The 18,667-nt window shown below is 41.9% G+C and overlaps 2 protein-coding genes across 4 annotated transcripts; one reads left to right on the forward strand and one right to left on the reverse strand.

The window, feature by feature from the left end:
• Positions 1-269: 269 nt before the first annotated feature.
• Positions 270-7,346, forward strand: LOC309708995 (short coiled-coil protein B-like). Of its 3 annotated transcripts, none has more exons than XM_082537414.1 (4): positions 270-544; positions 4,776-4,847; positions 4,966-5,046; positions 5,711-7,346. In XM_082537414.1, the coding sequence occupies exons 1-4, from the start codon at positions 481-483 to the stop codon at positions 5,851-5,853; spliced, it is 360 nt and encodes a 119-aa protein (XP_082393540.1). In that variant the 5' UTR covers positions 270-480; the 3' UTR covers positions 5,854-7,346. The 3 variants fall into 3 exon arrangements, with proteins under 3 accessions (XP_082393540.1, XP_082393538.1, XP_082393539.1); XM_082537412.1 differs by lacking the exon at positions 270-544 and adding an exon at positions 2,548-2,719; XM_082537413.1 differs by lacking the exon at positions 270-544 and adding an exon at positions 3,308-3,392.
• Positions 7,347-8,546: 1,200 nt separating this feature from the next.
• clgn (calmegin) lies at positions 8,547-17,951 on the reverse strand. The gene is made up of 15 exons (XM_082537529.1): positions 17,725-17,951; positions 14,898-15,155; positions 14,719-14,792; positions 14,530-14,588; positions 13,562-13,703; positions 13,399-13,480; positions 13,064-13,256; positions 12,734-12,923; positions 12,239-12,352; positions 11,992-12,148; positions 11,510-11,725; positions 11,280-11,396; positions 11,059-11,188; positions 10,829-10,965; positions 8,547-9,885 (listed from the first exon to the last, which is right to left on the reverse strand). Exons 2-15 carry the CDS (start codon positions 15,153-15,155, stop codon positions 9,811-9,813), a joined length of 1,944 nt encoding a protein of 647 aa, XP_082393655.1. The 5' UTR covers positions 17,725-17,951; the 3' UTR covers positions 8,547-9,810.
• Between the last annotated feature and the right edge of the window lie 716 nt (positions 17,952-18,667).

Genomic DNA, 18,667 nt, shown 5'->3' on the forward strand with positions numbered 1-18,667 from the left:
TTCAAACCTCATGTAAATAAATAAATGAATGAATAAATAAAAACTGAGGAGCATACTGTCCCGAGTCACCGAGCTGGGGACTGCAGTGTGCTCACATGGCTCACGATCCTAATTTGAAGATACTTTAAATGTGCCTCTTCGCCATTACTCCATTTCACAGGAGCTTAAACTTTGACCCCCGATAGCTTTATTGCTTGAGCAGTCTGTCTCGTGTTTTGGTCAAATGGTCGCCATGGTGACCCATTCCCACGACAGCCACGTAACCGGAGCTGCCAGGCAGGTAGAGCAGGTAACCGTGGCAAGCAATTCAAGGCAGCAGGTGTGTGTGAGAGAAGGCAGAGCCAGAGGGGGAGAACAGACAAACAGAAAGAAGAAACAGAGACTAACAAAACCCGGAAAGATCAACACACATTCACGACTCTGTGAGATAATCAAAGAAAGAAAGGAATAAAAGTGGAGGACGAAAAGCAAACTCAGGCCATGGAGGCCACAGTGGACGAGGATGATGGGACGTTCACTAACATCTCTCTGGCAGACGATACAGGTAATCCACTTCTTCAGATTTAGCCCTAACCTGTCCTTTATTTCTATTTGCACAAACAGCTTTTAGCCTGCAGCCAGTCGACCAGATTGTAAACGTCGGTCTGTCAGTCACAGTTTTACACAGATAGTCGCCTCAAGACTAAGACAGGAGCTAACCCCCCTCTATTAAACTGATTCCAGTGTGCAGCTCTATGTTTTAAAACTAAAAAGTTGCTTTAAAAAACAGCTTATTGTTCAAAAGCATGCGCTCTTTGGGTTACAGGTGAGGTTATGTTCTGATTATTATTGTTATTTATTTATTTATTTATTTATTTATTTATTTATTTATTTTACCTGGAGCAAACGGTCAGAGACCGTTGTTTTTAATGTTACAAGCATGTGACTGCACAAAGGGCTATAAGGTAGAAACAATACCACAGTGTTTATATGGGTGTGTGGCATTACTGGCTGGGGTGTGGCTCCTTTTTACTTCTCGGATTTCACACTCTCCGATTGTTACTAATCTTCACTATGTACACATGAATCTCAAACTATAATATTTTATTTAGAGTTGAAGTAAGTAGCTCGAGAACAGCATGTAAGCAAAGAGAAAAGAGTAGACGCCACAGACTGTAAATAAAGATGGCTGCAGTCACCTTCAGAATCATCAACAGGTTTGTGAATTCCTGCTATGAAGCCCGGACTTTGAAATGCCCGGAACACTTATTGTGGAAGTTGATGCACTAATTAAACTTTCAATTAATTTGAACAGTTATTGTCTTGTTAATATATGTGTTACTATTAAGGTACCAACATCAGCAGCTGTCTTACAGTTCAGTTACACAGTTTAGCCAGTTAGATGCTGCTCAGCTGCCTGTGTCAAATCACAGACAATATATAAGATGTCTGTAGCTTCTGGTTATGGAAAATTTTGTAATCACAAGCCATTAGCCACTGAGTGTGCAATTTCACAGTGAGATCCATCCCTTGCTTTTCACATTCAGTTCTGACACACAAAGAATCTCAGGGTTTCCTAAATTTAATCTGTGGTCTGTGTGGTCTTTACCCACTTGCCAGTGAAAGCAGATACACCCTCAATTATGCAAACTGGAAACCTTAGTTGTGTTGTGTTTCCTCTTACAAATCCCCTCTAAAGACCCAGTTTCCTATTACCTAATAATCCTAGAATGCTACTCATAAAGACCTTGGAAGCCACACACACTCCACAGAGCAGAAAGGAACGCACAGGAGGATGGATACAGGGTAAACTGGCCTCAGACAACTGTTGGCTGAGGCAGCAGTGCCCCCACAGGGTTTGGGTTTGGCTAACAAGCAGCAGCATATGGAGCTGAGGCCACAGGGGTGCCACACACAGACAGACAGACATGCAGGCATGTAATAATGCTCACACAGGTCAGATAACACTTCATTCATGCATTCACATAGAAAACTGTAGATGTGCATAGATGTGTGTGTGTGTGTGTGTGTGTGTGTGTGTGTGTGTGTGTGTGTGTGTGTGTGTGTGTGCGCTGGGGTTTCTACCAGACGGAAAAGCACGAGCATCTGTTAGGAAAGCTGTGTGTGTTTGTGTGTGTGTGTTCAGAGCTGACATATCTCATTGTTAAGAAACAGGGTATAATTCAGGGGACTCACGTGACATAACACTTATTGAATAGAGCTAAACGGCTAAAATATATTACATCTGGCTCTACATATACAACCCCACACTTTGGTTGGGCGAGTCTTCTTTTTTATTCATTAATTTATTTTATTATACTTAGACTGCATGCTGATTGGGTTGGTTAAGGGCACAGTCTCAGCTGCTGCTGGCTTCATGCCTGAAATCAAAATGGCAGGTGCCGTAAAGTGGATTAGTAGCCTTGTGGCAAACCCATATAAAGGTATTTTGCGAGTCTAAAATAGAACTAATTCCAACATATTTAATAAAAATGAAAATATGATAAAAACCCACGAAATCCAACATTTCTGTTACATCACGAAACCGGAAGTTTAGAGAAAGTCTCCGATGGTGCGTAATGCATGTGGTATGTTGCTCCCCCTGTCGGTTGGTGTGGTAACACACAGCGATGTAGCCGTCATCGTCATCCTCCTCCTCCTCGTCATCATCATCACAGCTGTGTGTCTGTTTGCAAGGGTAACTCCGCTAATCGGAGAAGACTTTTTTTTGTTGCTTTAGGTGAGTTCATACTCCTACATCTGCTGTGTTCCTAAATTCGAAGTATAAAAATTCGGGACGTATTTCTGTCTGAACTTAAAACTAGCCAACAATTTGCTTGTAGCAGTTAGCTGCTCTTCGCTCGGTGCCACGGTGTAAATTTTATTTGTCAGCGAAAATTTAAATATCAGACAGACCAGGTGGTTTTGTTTGGTTTCTTCTTATGACGGGTTTAAACGTTTTTGGTGTTGAAAGTAAATTAAGTTTCAGAATCGTTGGCTTGGTTGGCCACTGAGCTAGTTAGCTTATGGAGCTAATCTATCTACGCCCATTATCGGACACATTTGTGCTGTTTTGGCTTGTGTTGTCGGGGAAAACTGCCTCCAGCACCTTGTCCGATGTTTCGGCCGTGGCTTCGAGTAGGAATCGTGATGTGCTAGGAGGTGGAGCTTTGTGTATCTGTATGTGTTTTTTAGCTAAATGCTATGTTTTGGCGCTCATTGCTGCTTAATCGTTGCTTCAGTGTCAGCATCGATTCGATTATTGGACGGCAGACCGGCGAACTAATGAGCGCCTTTATCCAAAGCAGCATTTGGCTCCTAACACGCGTTTTATTGATGCAGTATGACCACAGCACTCTCAGCCTGGGTGCGGTGTGTGCTCCCATCATGCTATCATCACTCACTCAGACACGGTAACGGTTACCAAATCCAAACAAGCCAAACAAAATTACACTATTCACACAAACGATCAAAGTTACTTTGTTGATCAGTTAAATCACTGATACAGTGCATTTAATTTGAATCAAAATTTCCCAAATTCTCTATAGTTTATAATAACAGTAGAATAATAGTAATAAATATCTTATGATAGTCTTTATAAAGCATTCTCCGCATTAAAATAACTGTAACTGTTATTTCAGCTGCTGGTGCACTCATTATAATTTTAGGGATGAGCTGAGTACATACTCAGTGTGTAGGAAGGTTAAAAATGCTGTCATCCTTATTCAGAAAAATCCTTTTTGTGTCACTGTTTGGTCTAGAATTAGTCATGAATTACTGTAACAGTTAAGGCACTTAATCTCTGCAGACTATCAGTAAATGAGTGAGCTCTTTATAATTATGTAATAAGTAAATTAATAGGTTTATTAAGACAAAGGCAACTTGACAAGAGTGCAACCCGGTCACAAGCCAGTGCTCCTAGTGTTGGTCTCAAGCCTGGATAAATGGGGAGGATTGTGACAGGAAGGACATCCCGCGTAAAATCTTGGCCAAATCAACAAACGCAGCTTCCCGTATTGTTGGACAACAGGGTGCTGGTGGATTCTCTGCTACTACTGGCCAAAAACAAAAGGATAGGGAGAGATGGAGACAGATGATCTACTGTGGTAACCCAGTTTCAGTGCTTTAGGATTGGAATAAACCTGGCTTTACACTGCAGGATGGAACAGGTCTCGGTCTGGTTCATACCTCAGCTCGTGTTGGCAGGAGACATGAACTAACAAAGTGCCAGGGAGCTGAGCAGTAGAGCTTCAAAGTTATGTCACAGTAATTCAAGAAAATTTATGATAATGATATTTATGACAATATAGAAAACTACCCAGAAGCAGTTTCAATATTTTTCAGCACTGTGACTTTAAACTTGAAGGGAATTTGTCTTATATTGTAATGATCACTGATATCCACTGATATGAAATTCAAGTTTTTGGACATATTGCCCAGCAGTAAGACTGAGAGTAAACAAAAGGGGGAATCATTACAGCTGGAAGTATGTCATCTGTAGAGCATATAATAATCAACCTAAAATGTAATGTTCAGTGATTCTGCTAATAATTAAAATCACTGTCTTATATAGACTTTCCATTATATCCTCCCCATATGAATCTTGTCCGCGTGTTCTGTAATGTAAGTAGGCCACCCTGCCTGACACACCAACTCTACTGACATGAAAATGTAAACACTGATGGCACCATATTTACTGTTGTTTATGAAAAGAGAGAGAGATTGTACAGTGCCTCTTAAATATAAACTCCATGTTACAACTCACAGCTATAACGGCGCTTTTCTTTGTCTCACAGTGGATGGTGGATCTGCAGCCCTGTATACCAAACAGGAGAACGAGCTTATCACCATGAACTGCGACATAGATGGTACGTGTGGGTGAAACAGTCTCCCTCAGGGTTAGCTTATGTAGAAATACTACTACTACTACTACTACTACTAATAATATGATAATAATGATGCTGACGTGTATTGTTGTTATTTCAGGAGACATGGAGAATCAGGTGGAAGTTGAGGAGAAGACGAGGTTGATAAATCAGGTTTTGGAACTTCAGCACACACTGGAAGGTAAAAAAAACAAAAACAAACCCTCTTAACACACAAATTAAATTTTACCAGACGGGAACAATGACCTCATGGATGAAACACTCTAAAATGATACAACACGCTGCACATTTTCTGGTTTTATATCTGGAAACTTCCTCTGATATCCGAGGGCCTTTTTTTGTATGTACATCCTGCGTTTGTTCCCTAAAACAGATTCAATAAAACCCCCAAAAATCACATGTTTCTGATTTAACACGCTGGACGTTTCTCTCTGTGCAGCTGCCTTTTCTCCTTTTACGTATTCTTTCTTACTGCATGAGCTGTAAAGCATTAAATGCAGATTTTGATAAGTAAAAAACTGGTTTGGGTTTTTAAAAAAAATCCTCATAGAGGAAAAAATACAGAAATAATTTACATAAGTCACATGTTGATCTTTCAGTGTGTATTCTGGTAAATTTCTACATCTAAAGCTTTAAGATGGGTCTGGGCATGTCTGCTTAGACAGCTTCCTGAGTGATCCAGGCCCATTTACAACATGGATGGATAAATGCGAATCTACTAAATACTAATAATTAAGTGATAATTTGTGTGACAAAAATTGTACAGGGGGTCAGTAAATGCTAAGAAAGGGGACCTAATGGGGAAGAGTATGCCTTTTAGCTGCCCATTTCCTTTTTTGTCCCAGACCTGTCAGCACGAGTCGATGCAGTCAAAGAGGAGAACCTGAAGCTAAAGTCTGAGAACCAGGTCCTCGGTCAGTACATTGAGAACCTCATGTCGGCCTCGAGCGTCTTCCAGACCACCGACACCAAGAGCAAGAGGAAGTGAGTTACCCTCAGTAAAAAGCTGGAGTCCTGGGCCAGCAGCTGGGAGAGGAAACCCATCATGGAGACGTGGAGAGGGGTTTGTTTCCTCAGCAGATATGGGAGTTTCTTTAACCACTTACCCGAGTCAAAACTAACAAAATAAATATCAAATAACCCCATAAACGGACTTATAGACGTAAGAAATATGTGTATATAATTTCATTTGGACCAGGGCTGTTTTTCATCAGCTTCCTCTAAACACTACAAAGTAGATGTCACCCCTTTAACTCAATAACAGTAAATTAAGAGGTTGAGGGTCTTCTTACCTCAAGTTTGTCCCTAATGCTCGCTGTCAATCCGATATGTGTAAAAACAAAACAAAACAAAGCTGTGTTTCTGTTTGAGGCCGGTTCTGATTTCCTGCGAATGTCCCGCCTTTGACGTGTTCTGTTTAAAGGCGACCCCAAAACAAACCACAGATATTACAGATCCTCTTTGACCATGAACCTCATTATCAGCACTGGTTTAATTTATTTATTTTTGGTAAAGTATTTTGTACGACAGCTGGATCTGTTCAGGTCTTGGATGTCACCTTGTCTCTGTAAAGCACGACTGTGTTCCTCCACTTAAAAGCTGGCAAGCTGAACAGTATTATGCAGAGTGTATTTGGCATGTTTGAGTGATATTTGTTTATGTATGTTTTTTTGTTTGTTTGTTTGGCCGATTAGCATATCTACTGAGATGTCAATAAATCAATAATCACTGAAAACCAGACTGTATAAAGTTACCAAGAACTTTTTTAAATCAAGAGTAGGTGGATCCAGGATGTGCAGATACCTTTGAAAGCTTGTTAGCAATATAAATAAAAGCACAGATACTAAAAGTCTTGTAAACTTGCACTCTGTACCAGATTTTGTCTTTATTATCATCACTCAAGTCGGATTTTCTGTGTTTTTGCAGACCTGTGAACTTAATAGTGCGTGTTTGGTCCAAATAATTCCAAAAGCCACGGGATAAATACTCTAAAAGTTGCATCTGTTCCCTGCCTTCCCCTTTAACTGCAGGAGCAAAAAGCTGCAAAGAGGCCTGGAGTGTTATCGATCCATTAATCCAGGCCTGCAAGATGGGTTTGATCGTAAGATGAGTTGATGTACTCGGAGGGGGGAGGGTGTGCACATTGTCGTCTTCTTCAGATAAAAAGGGACGTGGAGGGGAGGGGCCAGGTGAAATTTACTTTGAGCGAGGATTTAATTAGCTTTTAAAATGAATTTTCCCAATTATCCTAAACAGTAATGTGCTTTTTGTAAAGTAAGGAATTAGGAAGGCGAAGGGAGGCAGTGAGTGCTGTACATGGTGTAATTTATTGATGTTATTTTGTACAGTTGTACAGTAGGATTTTAATTTGTTTCCAGCATGCTGCCTGTGCCCTGCCTGCACACGTCCTCGTGTCATCCTGTATGTAGACGTTCTGCACCTTTGCCTTTAAATTCTGTTTTAATAAAATCCTGAGATCGAGCCTCTCGCTGGTTATTTTGGTCACCTGTACAACCTGAAGTCTGTAAATGAAAGCTGGACATACCCACTGTGGCACCCCCCCATTGGTTGGTGCTGTGTTTCTCAGACTGTAGAGCAGGGATGTAAAAATCATTTGACATCATGAGCTACACACACTTAACTAAAGATTTAACCCCTGAGACGTCTTAATATAAGAAAAAGGAACAACTTCAGCATTATGTCTCAGTGTTTTTTTTTTTAATATGATAAATCTATAAAATTACAGAAAAAGTTTATTGCCCAGGTAGTTCATGGCTCAGACTGACGGGACTCCAAGTTTGTGTTTTCTCTTTCCCGTCTGAGCAGATGCAGCTTTCTGCACCATCTCTTCGACGTCCTTATCGCCGCATTGCGTTCGCGTTCTAAAAGAGAAATCGTTTCCTTGTAATTAAAACAGATTCTGAAGTAAAATTTCACTGACTCATCTACACAGGCATTTTATAGAAGGCTTTAATCTCAACTTTATTCTCAAAATGATTGTTTTTCCTGAAGTGACCCTGATACTCGTTCGACTGTTGTGCATTTATAAAACAATGTTTTTGTTATTTCACAGAAAGACAAGAACAACTATTAGGTTTATGAAATTTATAAAGTTTATAAGAATACAGTTAAAAGTTCTAAATCTCTGCACTCCACATTTTCCACAGGCCTCCAGCTGGATTCTAACCTGTCCAGTGATTAAAACTGGTGGGGTATGATTTTTCTTTGGTTTGCCATTTAAATTTAAAAAAAAAAAAAAAAAAAGTACCACAGGGATATTAAAGCCACAAAATGAGTGTGTCCACCATCAGCATTTGTTTGAGCTTAGAGAGCTTGACCTAGTCCCCCGCCCATCAGCTGTTCTGACTTTAACACACTGTATACACAGCACTCCATCGACCCCAACAGCACGTCTGAAAAATCCAGCCTTGCATTCTGTGCTCCTGTCTCCATAATCAATTATTTACGCAAATTGTATAATCAAATTCCTAATATTCATTGACAGCTTTAAACCAGAGATGATGAGTGAGGCCTCCTCTAAAGCATACCCTGCTTTATCATTATTTTTGACTTTAATGGGGACCATTCATTTCTAAACTGTTGAAGTCCATAAAGTCATCATAAAAGTGTTTACAGAGGGTGTGTGCATCTTTGTCCGGTCTGAATAAATCCCAGAATAAGTTTTCTTATTAAATAAGTTTATTTTCAAGAGCAATGTACAATTTGCAAACAAATGTAAACAGGGATATCTGCCAGTGTGTGGCGAGAAGGTGAACTACAAAAAGCTTGAGACAGTAATAGAAAACAAACGAGCGTCAACTTCTTCCCCAGGCTGCAAACTAGATCTGACCTCCGGCTAGCCGGGATAGATTCTGGGAAAGCACTGCTGAATGAGACACGTCCTCACGGCTTTTTGTTCTGTCTTCCAACTGATGGCCGAGACTTGAACTGTACTTATTTTTGCTCAAAGCGCTGAAGTTTCACTTTGATTTCAGACCTTGGCTCAAAGTAAGCACGTCAGAGGCTTTTAGTTTCAGGAAATCTGCCTCGAGTCATTTAAAACACTGCAATATTAAATTTATCTGTACTGCAAAAGAAATTACAACCAAAAACAATAAATATGGTAACCAGTGCTAATCCTCAGTTCTTAAATGCTATAACTTAGTATAAAACACACATGAAAGGAACTAATGCTCATTACAAACTAGCTGAAATCTAAACATATCATTTTTTTTATTTTTTAGAAGAGGTAATCTTTAACCCTAAGCTGAGACGAATTTGTCTGTCCTGAAGCTGTAGTAACATCTCACACAGCCTTCCTCACAGCCCGGCATCCTCTCCTGCTCTTGAAACCTGAACATTTAGAAAATCTGCCAAACGGTGTCCTTGAACACGTTCTTAAAAAAAGAAAAAGGACACTGAGAGAATGGAGTCTAACTTGAGAGAAGTAGCCCCTACGATATGCGGTAAAAATGGGACGAACAACGCACAGGCGCTCTCTGCTGCTCCGAGAGGAGAGGATATGATGGCAGAAGAAACACGGCGAGCAGGAACTGTGGTGGAGGAGAGGCGGGGCCTTTTTCATTTTAGGGCTGACAGGCGTTTCGACAGCGATGGCTTATAGAAGGAGAGAAGGATGAAGAAAAGTGGATGGAGGAGGAGGAGGAGGGTAAACAGCTAAATGCACAGACTCTCTGGGGAGCTTATCTGAGTAGATGGGAAGAGGGAGAAACAAGACGAGGGGATGGTACAGGATGTGGTGGGGGTGGGTGGATGAGGAGGAGGAGTGGATGGGGCAGCCGGTGGGGTGAGAGCAGGCTACCAGTTAAAGGAAATGCATGCTGCTCCGCTCAGGGAGGAGGGAGCAGCGGCGGCGGCAGAGACGACCCTTCCACCTCTTCCCCGTTGGGGCAGAAAGGAGACAGCGGGCATGACGTTTGCCTCCTCAGTCTTTCCGTACCCTCCTCTTTCTCACTGCTTGTTTGTGGCTCTCTTCGGCAACGTCTCCTTCATCCTTCATCTGCGAGACAGAAAGCGAAGCGTCAGCTTTGATGCTGGAGCTGTACCACAGCACTCGTGCAGCTGACACGTTATTAAAATGTTAAAAGCTTTATGAGGTGTTGGGGACATGTCAGGTTGAGAGTTATTGGGCAGTTTTGACCATAAAGCCCGTCTTGCAAACGCAAATGACAGTTCCCAAGTGACCTGTAAGATTAAAGTTTTATTCTAGTGGCTGTGTTACAATTCTGCAGCAATGTCGAGTTTTATTTGGTTAAAAGGTGAAGAAACAGGTGATGTGTACTGTATCAAAATCTCTGTTCTTTGTGTAGCTAAAAAATAAAAAACCTGTCAGATGTATCGCTGTCAGCTGAAGTGAAGTTTGGAGTTTGAGGCTGTTTGGATTTTCATATTTTGCCCCCTTAGGGTTACTGCTGCTTGCACCGCTCTGAGCGAGGACATTAGCCCCTCATTAAGGGATGCTTTGGACTACCGGCCCACCTCTACTGCAGGATATCTATAAGGGCAAAGAGAGCCCCAGACAGCAGCAGACTCGAGTGTGCCAATAACAAACGTGGAGGCAGGCTGAGAGACCCTGAGTGATCCAGAGGCAAGCTTCCACCAGTTCAGCTACGGAAAATCTGTTGGATCTACTTTCTCTAAAAACATATTTTGATCTCATTTCAGTCATCTTGTAAACAGAGAGTGAGTTTGGGCTTTTAGCAGCACAGTGAGACAAATCAAAACAGTCACTGCATTAATGGCTGTAATACCTCCACAATTTAAGCAACTGTTTCTGTTCAACCCCTTAAATTAAAGCTAAACTTAAGTCACATCTTGATAGTTTCATTTTATCCTCTTCTGGTGGTAAATAGAAAGAAAATATGTCAAAGACTTGAGAAGTTCCCTGACTGCACAGCTGTTAATTTTTTATCATTTCCCCCTGTTGAACAGATGACACCAACCTCATCTTCTAATGTTCTCCCTGGAGCTTTGCTTTCCTCTTCTCCTTCCTCCTCCTCTTCTTCCTCCTCCTCCTCTTCTTCATCATCGTCACCCTCTACATTGTCCCCTCCTGCTTCTGCATCCTCCTCGGCTTCTTCTGTTGCATTAGGGAAAAAAAACAAAGAGGACAGTAAGGGGAGAAAATATGATCCAGAACAGTGCAGTATAAATGTAGGTGAATGTGTGTCACCTGCAGCTGGTGCTGCTTCTGTAGCTTCAGCTCCTTTGTCTTCCTCCTCTTCCTCCTCCTCCTCTTCTTCCTCTTCCACATCAGCCTTGGGCGGATCCACCTTTTTGTACACGTAGTCATCATCCGATTTCTGGGATGCAAATACGAGACATCACAGCAAAAGTCAGGAAGCTGCGCCTATGATCTGAAGTCTAAATTAATGTTTAGCAGGGTCTTAGTACCTTTGGCCAGCAGAAGAGCACGAGCAGTCCCACAGGCAGGCCTACTGTCAGTATGTAGATCACCCAGAGCCACGGCCGCTCCTCTGCTGCCATCATCAGCTGAGCAAAAATCCCTGGCTGTTGAGATGGAGGGAGAGACAAAGAGTAAACCGTGAGAACTTCTGCACAGAAACGTGACAGCTCTGTGGTACGTCACACGCACACAGCAACCCCGCACACGTGCTCCTGACCTCGTTAGCACTGGCCACCAGTTTCTTCAGCCCCCAACTGTCAGACGCCCAGCGGTCAGCAACCTCCTTGTGAGAGGTGATAATAAAGTTGTCAAAGTAGATATCTGAGGTCATGGACCACAGCTCCAGTCCCAGAGCCTTGAATGGTGTCATCCTGAACGGCTGCAGGTCCTCAAAATAGTCCGGGTTAAGGATCTTACGAGGCTTCCACACTCCCTTAGGAGACAACACAAAGCATGGAGGATACAGTCAGAAGGACCCACAAATACAAATATACTGGCCAATGCTGTTTTGCTGATAAGATGTACTAATAATACACATTAGCAAACATCACGGTTTTAGCTTTTGTCTAGAGATAAAAAATAATAAATTAATTTTAAAAAACTATGAAAATCGTAAAGTACCAGCCGTGCAGGGGCAACTTGGTGGACACTGTGACATAAATTTAAGTTATGTGTATAAAACCACAGAACAATAGTTACCTGATAGTTAGGATTGTCCACCAGGGGGGCTTTCCACTTGCCCTTGTACTGAGGATTGTTGATCATGGGACGCTTCCACACCCCGCAGCCAGGAGCCGTCTCACAGGCTGGGTTAGGGATCTGCGGCGCCTCCCATTCTCCATCCATCTCCTCGTCCCTAAGGAAACACAGCGACAAGCTGTCACCCTGAACCATTCCTCATTCCAGTTAGCATGACTGTAAGACCACGGTGAAAGAGTTTGTTTACCAATCTTCTGGTTTCTCTGCATTGGGGTCAGGGACAAACTCCGACTCATCATCCAACCAGCCCTCAGGCTTCAGTGCATCAGGGTCTTCGATCTTTGCAGGTGCATCCTCATCCCTTTGTTACACACATACAGCAGGGTTTGTTATTTGCTAATATGCTTTTACATTTCAGCTCTTTTACCCAATAAAGACCCCATCTGATGACCTCCGCTGTACTCCTAATGTTGACACACAATATATATCAAAGATGTGGTTTAAAGAACAACAAAATAGTTTCTGGATTTGTCCAAGCTTAGCTGCAAAGACAGAGACCAATGAACAAAATGGACAGAACTGAACTTTCAAAATAAGAGCAAGGAAGAGTTTTCTGCCTGTCAATTGTAGATGGTGTTGTTCTGACAGATAGCCAGACTGAGAATAACTGAACATTTTCGCTCATCAGTTCTAGCCTCAACTTGTGTGTCATTCTGTACACTAGTATGGAGACTATAGTCACCAGTCATCGGGCTTCACAGCCTCTGGGTCGGGAATCTTGGCCCTCTCGTCCCAGTCGTCTGGCTTGGAGTCATTTGGGTCGTCTATCTCTTTGGGTGGGTTGACCGGAGGCACCATGTCCTCCAACAGGTTGCCACGGCTCACGCTCGACTGATCGATAAACAGCTCGTAGCTGTTGTCCGGGTTCAGGACTGATGCCAGACAGAAGTGACCAAAGTAGAAGAGTAGAGTGGATTTTAATGTCATCTGATGAAATCTGAGTCTTACTCCAAAATGAGATCATTCTACAAAACAACACTGAGTGCTAAATGTCTTCAAATTAGCTACATACGCAGCGTGTAGAGGTGAGTCTTCTTGTCAGTGTAGAATTTCTTGAGGTCGACGTCGGCTCTCTTTGCGTGCTTCTCCTCCATGTCTCTGTTCAGAGGATTCTTGTGGCGGAAGATGAAGTGCAGCTTGTAGTCCTCGCCACATTTGTCCGGTCCAAACATGATGGTGTAGGGTGTACGGTCATGGAACTGCTCCTGTAGTGCAGAACAGAAAAAAAATACTTAAGCATTTGGTGGATTAGAGAAATTCACCCAATTCTACCACAAATATCAGATTACAGCACAGAAATCTGGAGGTTTTGCTAATTATGGTGGATTATAAAACATGTATACAAACCAGGTTGAGACTGCCAGTGTCGGAAAGCAGTTTGATGTATGCTCCACCACAGTCGATACCATCTTGGAAATTAACTTCATACCTACGACGCCACATAACAAAACTGTTTAATGGGTCCAGGTTGCGACTTCTCTACATAACGAGGGACAAAGTGTGAACTCACTGAATGACCAGAGGTTCATCCTTGAACACAAAGGGTTTGTCCAGCATTGCAGAAATGGCGTGGTGTTTAGCCCGGGACTTCAGCACCAGGCCCTGGTCTCCTGGAACCTTGTTCTCCTTCAGCTGCTCCACAGCCCACTTCCCTGCAGCCACAGACACGGTAAATGGACAGTAACACTTATTATTATGGACGATTTTCTCTTTTGAACAAGTCTGAGTTTTATTTTTACTGCCACAGCTTTTAGTCCTGTGGGTTATATGGTAACGTTTTTCATAAAAGCCTACTTTTTGGGATGTGTGGTGGTGCTCACTGTGTGTCAGACAGCTTTAAGAGGACCAGTTTCTGGCTCAGGTATTGTAACCTCATGCTGCAGCAGTTATGTTGCCAAATGAAGTACAATTAGCACCAAAAAGAAAAGGTGGCCAATACTATACAAGTTAGACCAACTATTATAAATATCATCATCATTTAAAAGCATAATTTCTGCAGGTTTTAAGAAGTTACATTTAATAACTGACTGAGCGAATTTTCAGTAAGTTATTAAAAACTGCCAACCAGTCCCATTGGTTAGAAAATTTGTTGTGAAGAATCAAGCATTTTTGCCATTTTGCCGATATGACAAGATCGAAGTAGAACTAAACGCAGAACCCAGAGGAGTCGGATTTCCTTTTGGAACCACTGAAGTCGCCCCCTGTTGGCTATGAGAGAAAAGGCTGGTTTAGGTACTAATTTGAGCGCTTACATATGTTACAATGAGCCTGACTTAAAGCGTGGTTTGCTTTGATTGTTATAGGCTTAATTGATAGTTTTGTTTAGTACTTTCAATATACTTGCGTTACTTTGAATTTAATGCAACTTAAAATACGATTTTCAGACCTTTCAAACAATGGAATCATGCATGAGGAATACGTGATGTGAGGAAAACGCCCACACGCATCTTGAATAGGAGGAAGAGAACAGCAACAAACCGTCATATTTGGCGACGTCACCATCCGCGTCCTCCTTCACTGTTTTTGACAGCTGCCATCTGTGGAGATCAACATCATGAAACACACACACACACACACACAGAAACACTCTTTGATCCGCTAAATCTCTGTGGGAGACCATATAATAAGTTTGGGCTGTATTTTGGAAGTTTGTGTGTTAAACAATACCTGTCCAGTGAACCATCATCAAATGTCTCTGCAAAGTACACATCTCCAGTGGGAACAGGAGTCCTGTATGTTACCTGGTGATATAATAAAGGATACAATAAGAGGCTTTGCAGCCATCAAATAATCTTCTGATTCAATTCATTTTACTAGATTTCCTGATTTTTTGCTCTTCTCCAGACCTGGAAGGAGACATTGGAGTCAGTGTCCTTCTCGCTGGCTGTGCTCTTGCTGTGCGTCTCTTTAACCTGCTCGCTCTCATCCTCCGCCATCAGGACCTTTAACTCTTCCTCATCTAAGCCCATGTCATCATCGTCGTCGTCAATGACGACGTCTGAAACATCGGCCTCCGACTGCTTCTCGTGGGCCACCACAGCTGCCACAGCCAGGGTGGATAGAAGCAGCAGCAGGAGCCACGTCCAGCCTTTTTCCAATTTCATCTGTAGCAGGAGGGTTACAGAAGTGTGAGATAAGGGATGTGCATGGTGTTAGAGCCAGAGTAAAAAAGGGTGCGGGAGGGGGATGGGAAGAAGAGGCAGGTGTGAGTGAGATGGATTTTATTTATGGAGAACAACGGGGAGTGTGTGTGTCGTGTCAGGGATAAAAATAGAGGAGAGACAAGTGGGTGAGGGTTAGAGGGGAAAAAAAAAAACTACAGACATGGAGGTTACATTAGGACACAATCCTACAAGATCAGGGACGTGTATCTTCAGATCATGACTCTTAAAATAAAAAATCTGCACATTTTCTGCTGTGTTTTTCCACCAGAAGAAACGCCTTAGGAGCAACACCTCTACTTCACTACACATCTTTTAATATCTTTCTTATTTTTTTGCAGCACATGCACAGTATGAATACGCATTTGAAATCTAAACGGTGGCGATTTAGCATGCTGAACATCAGCTTCAATAACCTCCCATTGATCAGCCCACACCCGCTCGCTCTTGTTGCGAGCAGCAGGAAATGAAAAGCATCACTGGAGACAGCACAGCGGCATGCTTTCCCTTAATTCCTAATTAAGTTTAATTCCCAAACTGGTGTTGTTCTGTTTGCTAACAACAGAGTGCAGGAGGATCAAAAGGATTGTGATGAACATAAGGGAGAGATGATGAAAGAGCAGCATAATGAAAAAGCTGTCTTATCTTTAAAGGCATTGTGCTGTTGCTCATGTGTTTGCATCTTTGGACTGAAAGCGAAGCTCAGTTTGAAAGAGAGCTCAACATTTAAAAATCAGGTAAGTTTGATGGGGTGTAACCATTCTGTTTTATCACGGTTTCATCTTCCCCTGTTGTGACAGCCATGTGGAGATGCTAATGCCTGGTTGAAGTGTGCTAGTCTGGTTAAAGGTGTGATGTTTAATGAACGTTGAGTTAACGAGTAAACTGAAAATATAGCAGAATAAATTAGTTTATTCTGCCTGAGCAACTGATCAGGCTTATGGTAAAAATAATTAAATTGAATAGGAATGCACCAAAGATATGGCCCAGATCCTCACTCAAAAAGCTGGATGGGATATCCGCAACAAACAGCCCAGTTCTATGTCCTGTATTTATGCTGAAGAGCTAATTTAGACTGGGGGAAGTTAACAGCAAAGGTTCAGCAGTCTGGAGGTATTTCACACCTTCAACATCAACTGATTTTCTTCATGTTTGAATATATTTTTTATTCAACTAGAAACTGTGGTACCAGGATCAAGAAGCTCAGCAAAGACTCATTTGTTTACTATACCTCTGTACATTTGTTCAGAGAGACATTATATTTGGTAGAAGCTAGGAGGACACTGGTTCCACTGTTGTGACTTGTTGTGAAACACTCGATGCACAATTTCAGCTGAACAGTAAAAGGTCTCAGACAGAAAGGAAATGGAAAACTACCAATACATTTTAAAAAATATATATTGTTTGTGTTGCGCCTGATGTCATGCATTATTCTTCTCACTGAAATAAAAGGAGTCAATTTCTAAACTAAATTATCAGCTTTTATTAGCAAATTATAAAATCTTGTATGAATGTTCCTAAGTTTATTTTAAAACGTCAGTATATCAGAGTTAAGTTGAGCTTGATGTTGCCTTAGCACCGAGAGAATGATTCCTAGTTTCCTTCACACAATGAGAAATACAGCACAATCAAATACTGGCATTAGATCAACGCTCAATTAGATCAAACCCTATCTGCAGACATGTGAGGTCTAGTTATTTATCTTGGAACTGGAAAAATTTGGATTGGAGCACCACTAGGTAAGCCACTTCCCCACTGGCTTCCCTTTTCAAACCAAGGAGCTACACCCATCTTTTATTCTGTCTATGGTTTGGGGTTTTAGGCTTCAGGTGTCTCAACTTGGCCTGTCATGCTAATACTCTGCAAGGACACATCGACCATATCTTACCTGGTGTCAGTCTATCAGTTATGCAGGTAACTCCCCCTTTAGCAAACAGATTTATTACTGGACATAATCTAGTACTCAACAGCTGTCATTATCTTTACCCCACAGTCACGCTTCAGTCCTCCTGCTGAAGTGTGCAGGGGCTATATGCCTTATCAGCATCTGGTTGACTCTAAACAGCGCCAATGTGACATTTTTCCATTTATAACCATTGTCATAACACACGTTTACACAATAGGAATAAAAAAAAAACTAAAAAACTAAAAGGTCAGAGGCGCTAACATGGCTGCCACCAAACACAGCAACGTCCAGGCTCTTTCAGAGAGCGGCTCTGGCTGCAGGAGCTGCTCGGCTAGCTGACGTTAGCGCGCCAGTCACAAACGGCAAACGTTAGCACAAGATAAGCTCAGCCAGAAATAAACTAACGGGCTCGTACCAGGAGCCCGGTAATTCAACACACACGGGTGTTTAAATTAAAAGATGCTAATAATTAATTTGAAAGCAAAAGGCCGCCGAATATCGCATTCTTCGGTTGCAGAAATGAATGAACAGCAACGGTTAGCTGGCTACATTAGCAGTGATGTCGCACAGGGAGGATGGAGAGAGATTGAATGAGCGCAAACAAACCTTTGCGCCTTCTGGATATCACGGAGAAAAGAAAAAAAAACTCCGTCGATGAAAACTGCTTCTCCACGCAAAAACACGGGAAGAGTTATGTGGGGTGAGCCCGCTGAATACTACTAGGATACAGTCGAGGAGAGCACGGTTATCTGCTGGAGGAGATGGACCGTGGATGACAGCTCGGCCCGGATAACGGTGTGCCGCTGAGGACAGGTTCCTTTGCGACTGAGCATGCGCACCAGGGTGGCTGGAAGCGTAAAGGGTGCATTCAGGCACCGCAGAAATTAAGAGCATAGCGGTATTCATAAGTATGAAATGACTGAAAAGGAACACTCAGCATTAAACACATAACTAAACAAATCTTGAATATTGAATATTTTTAAAAAAAATGTAAATGAATACATATATAAATAAAAATAGCTTACAAATTACACAAATGAAAAAGCTTAATGACATTATTTAGAGAAAAATACATTTCTCTAAATAATACATTTATTAATACAAAATTTAGAGAAAAAAGTAAAATAAACAAGTTCAGAGCTCTTTCTTGTCTGTCAGGGTAAAGGTCAAGCTAACAGATGATGTGAAGGAGGAGTCTCCATGAACTATGATTTGCAGATTAACCTGTGACCTGAGAGTAGGGAGGAGTTAGAAGAGAGTCTGAAAGGGTGGAGGTATTCTCTGGAGTGAAGAAGAATGAAAATCGGAAAAACCAAGACTAGAACAGGGAGGCAGACCTAATGGTGAAGACAGAAGAAACCAAAGCTAGTGAAGGTAGATTATTTTAAATATGACATATAACATAATTTCCTCTTGAATGAATAAAGTATTTTGATTCCTGGAGTCAACCATCCAAAGCAACACATGAAGAAGAAAGTGCAGGTAGAGGGGATTTAGACACGTGTTAGTGATGATTTGTGGTAGAAAGACAGTAGCAAGAATGAAAGTG

The sequence above is a fragment of the Aulonocara stuartgranti genome, assembly GCF_965226115.1.
Source record: "Aulonocara stuartgranti genome assembly, chromosome: 6".
NCBI classification, from domain to species: Eukaryota; Metazoa; Chordata; class Actinopteri; order Cichliformes; family Cichlidae; genus Aulonocara; species Aulonocara stuartgranti.

Bases quoted from the DNA above. Each gene is read 5' to 3' on its own strand.
- clgn (XM_082537529.1), bottom strand. From the start codon at position 15,155: ATGAAATTGGAAAAAGGCTGGACGTGGCTCCTGCTGCTGCTTCTATCC. The intron at 14,793-14,897 runs GTCTGGAGAAGA...TTATATCACCAG, and splicing joins ACTCCAATGTCTCCTTCCAG to GTAACATACAGGACTCCTGT. The intron at 13,481-13,561 runs GTGAGTTCACAC...GTGGCGTCGTAG, and splicing joins GATGAACCTCTGGTCATTCA to GTATGAAGTTAATTTCCAAG.
- LOC309708995 (XM_082537412.1), top strand. From the start codon at position 2,563: ATGTGGTATGTTGCTCCCCCTGTCGGTTGGTGTGGTAACACACAGCGA. The intron at 2,720-4,775 runs GTGAGTTCATAC...TTTGTCTCACAG, and splicing joins ACTTTTTTTTGTTGCTTTAG to TGGATGGTGGATCTGCAGCC. The intron at 5,047-5,710 runs GTAAAAAAAACA...TTTTTGTCCCAG, and splicing joins ACTTCAGCACACACTGGAAG to ACCTGTCAGCACGAGTCGAT.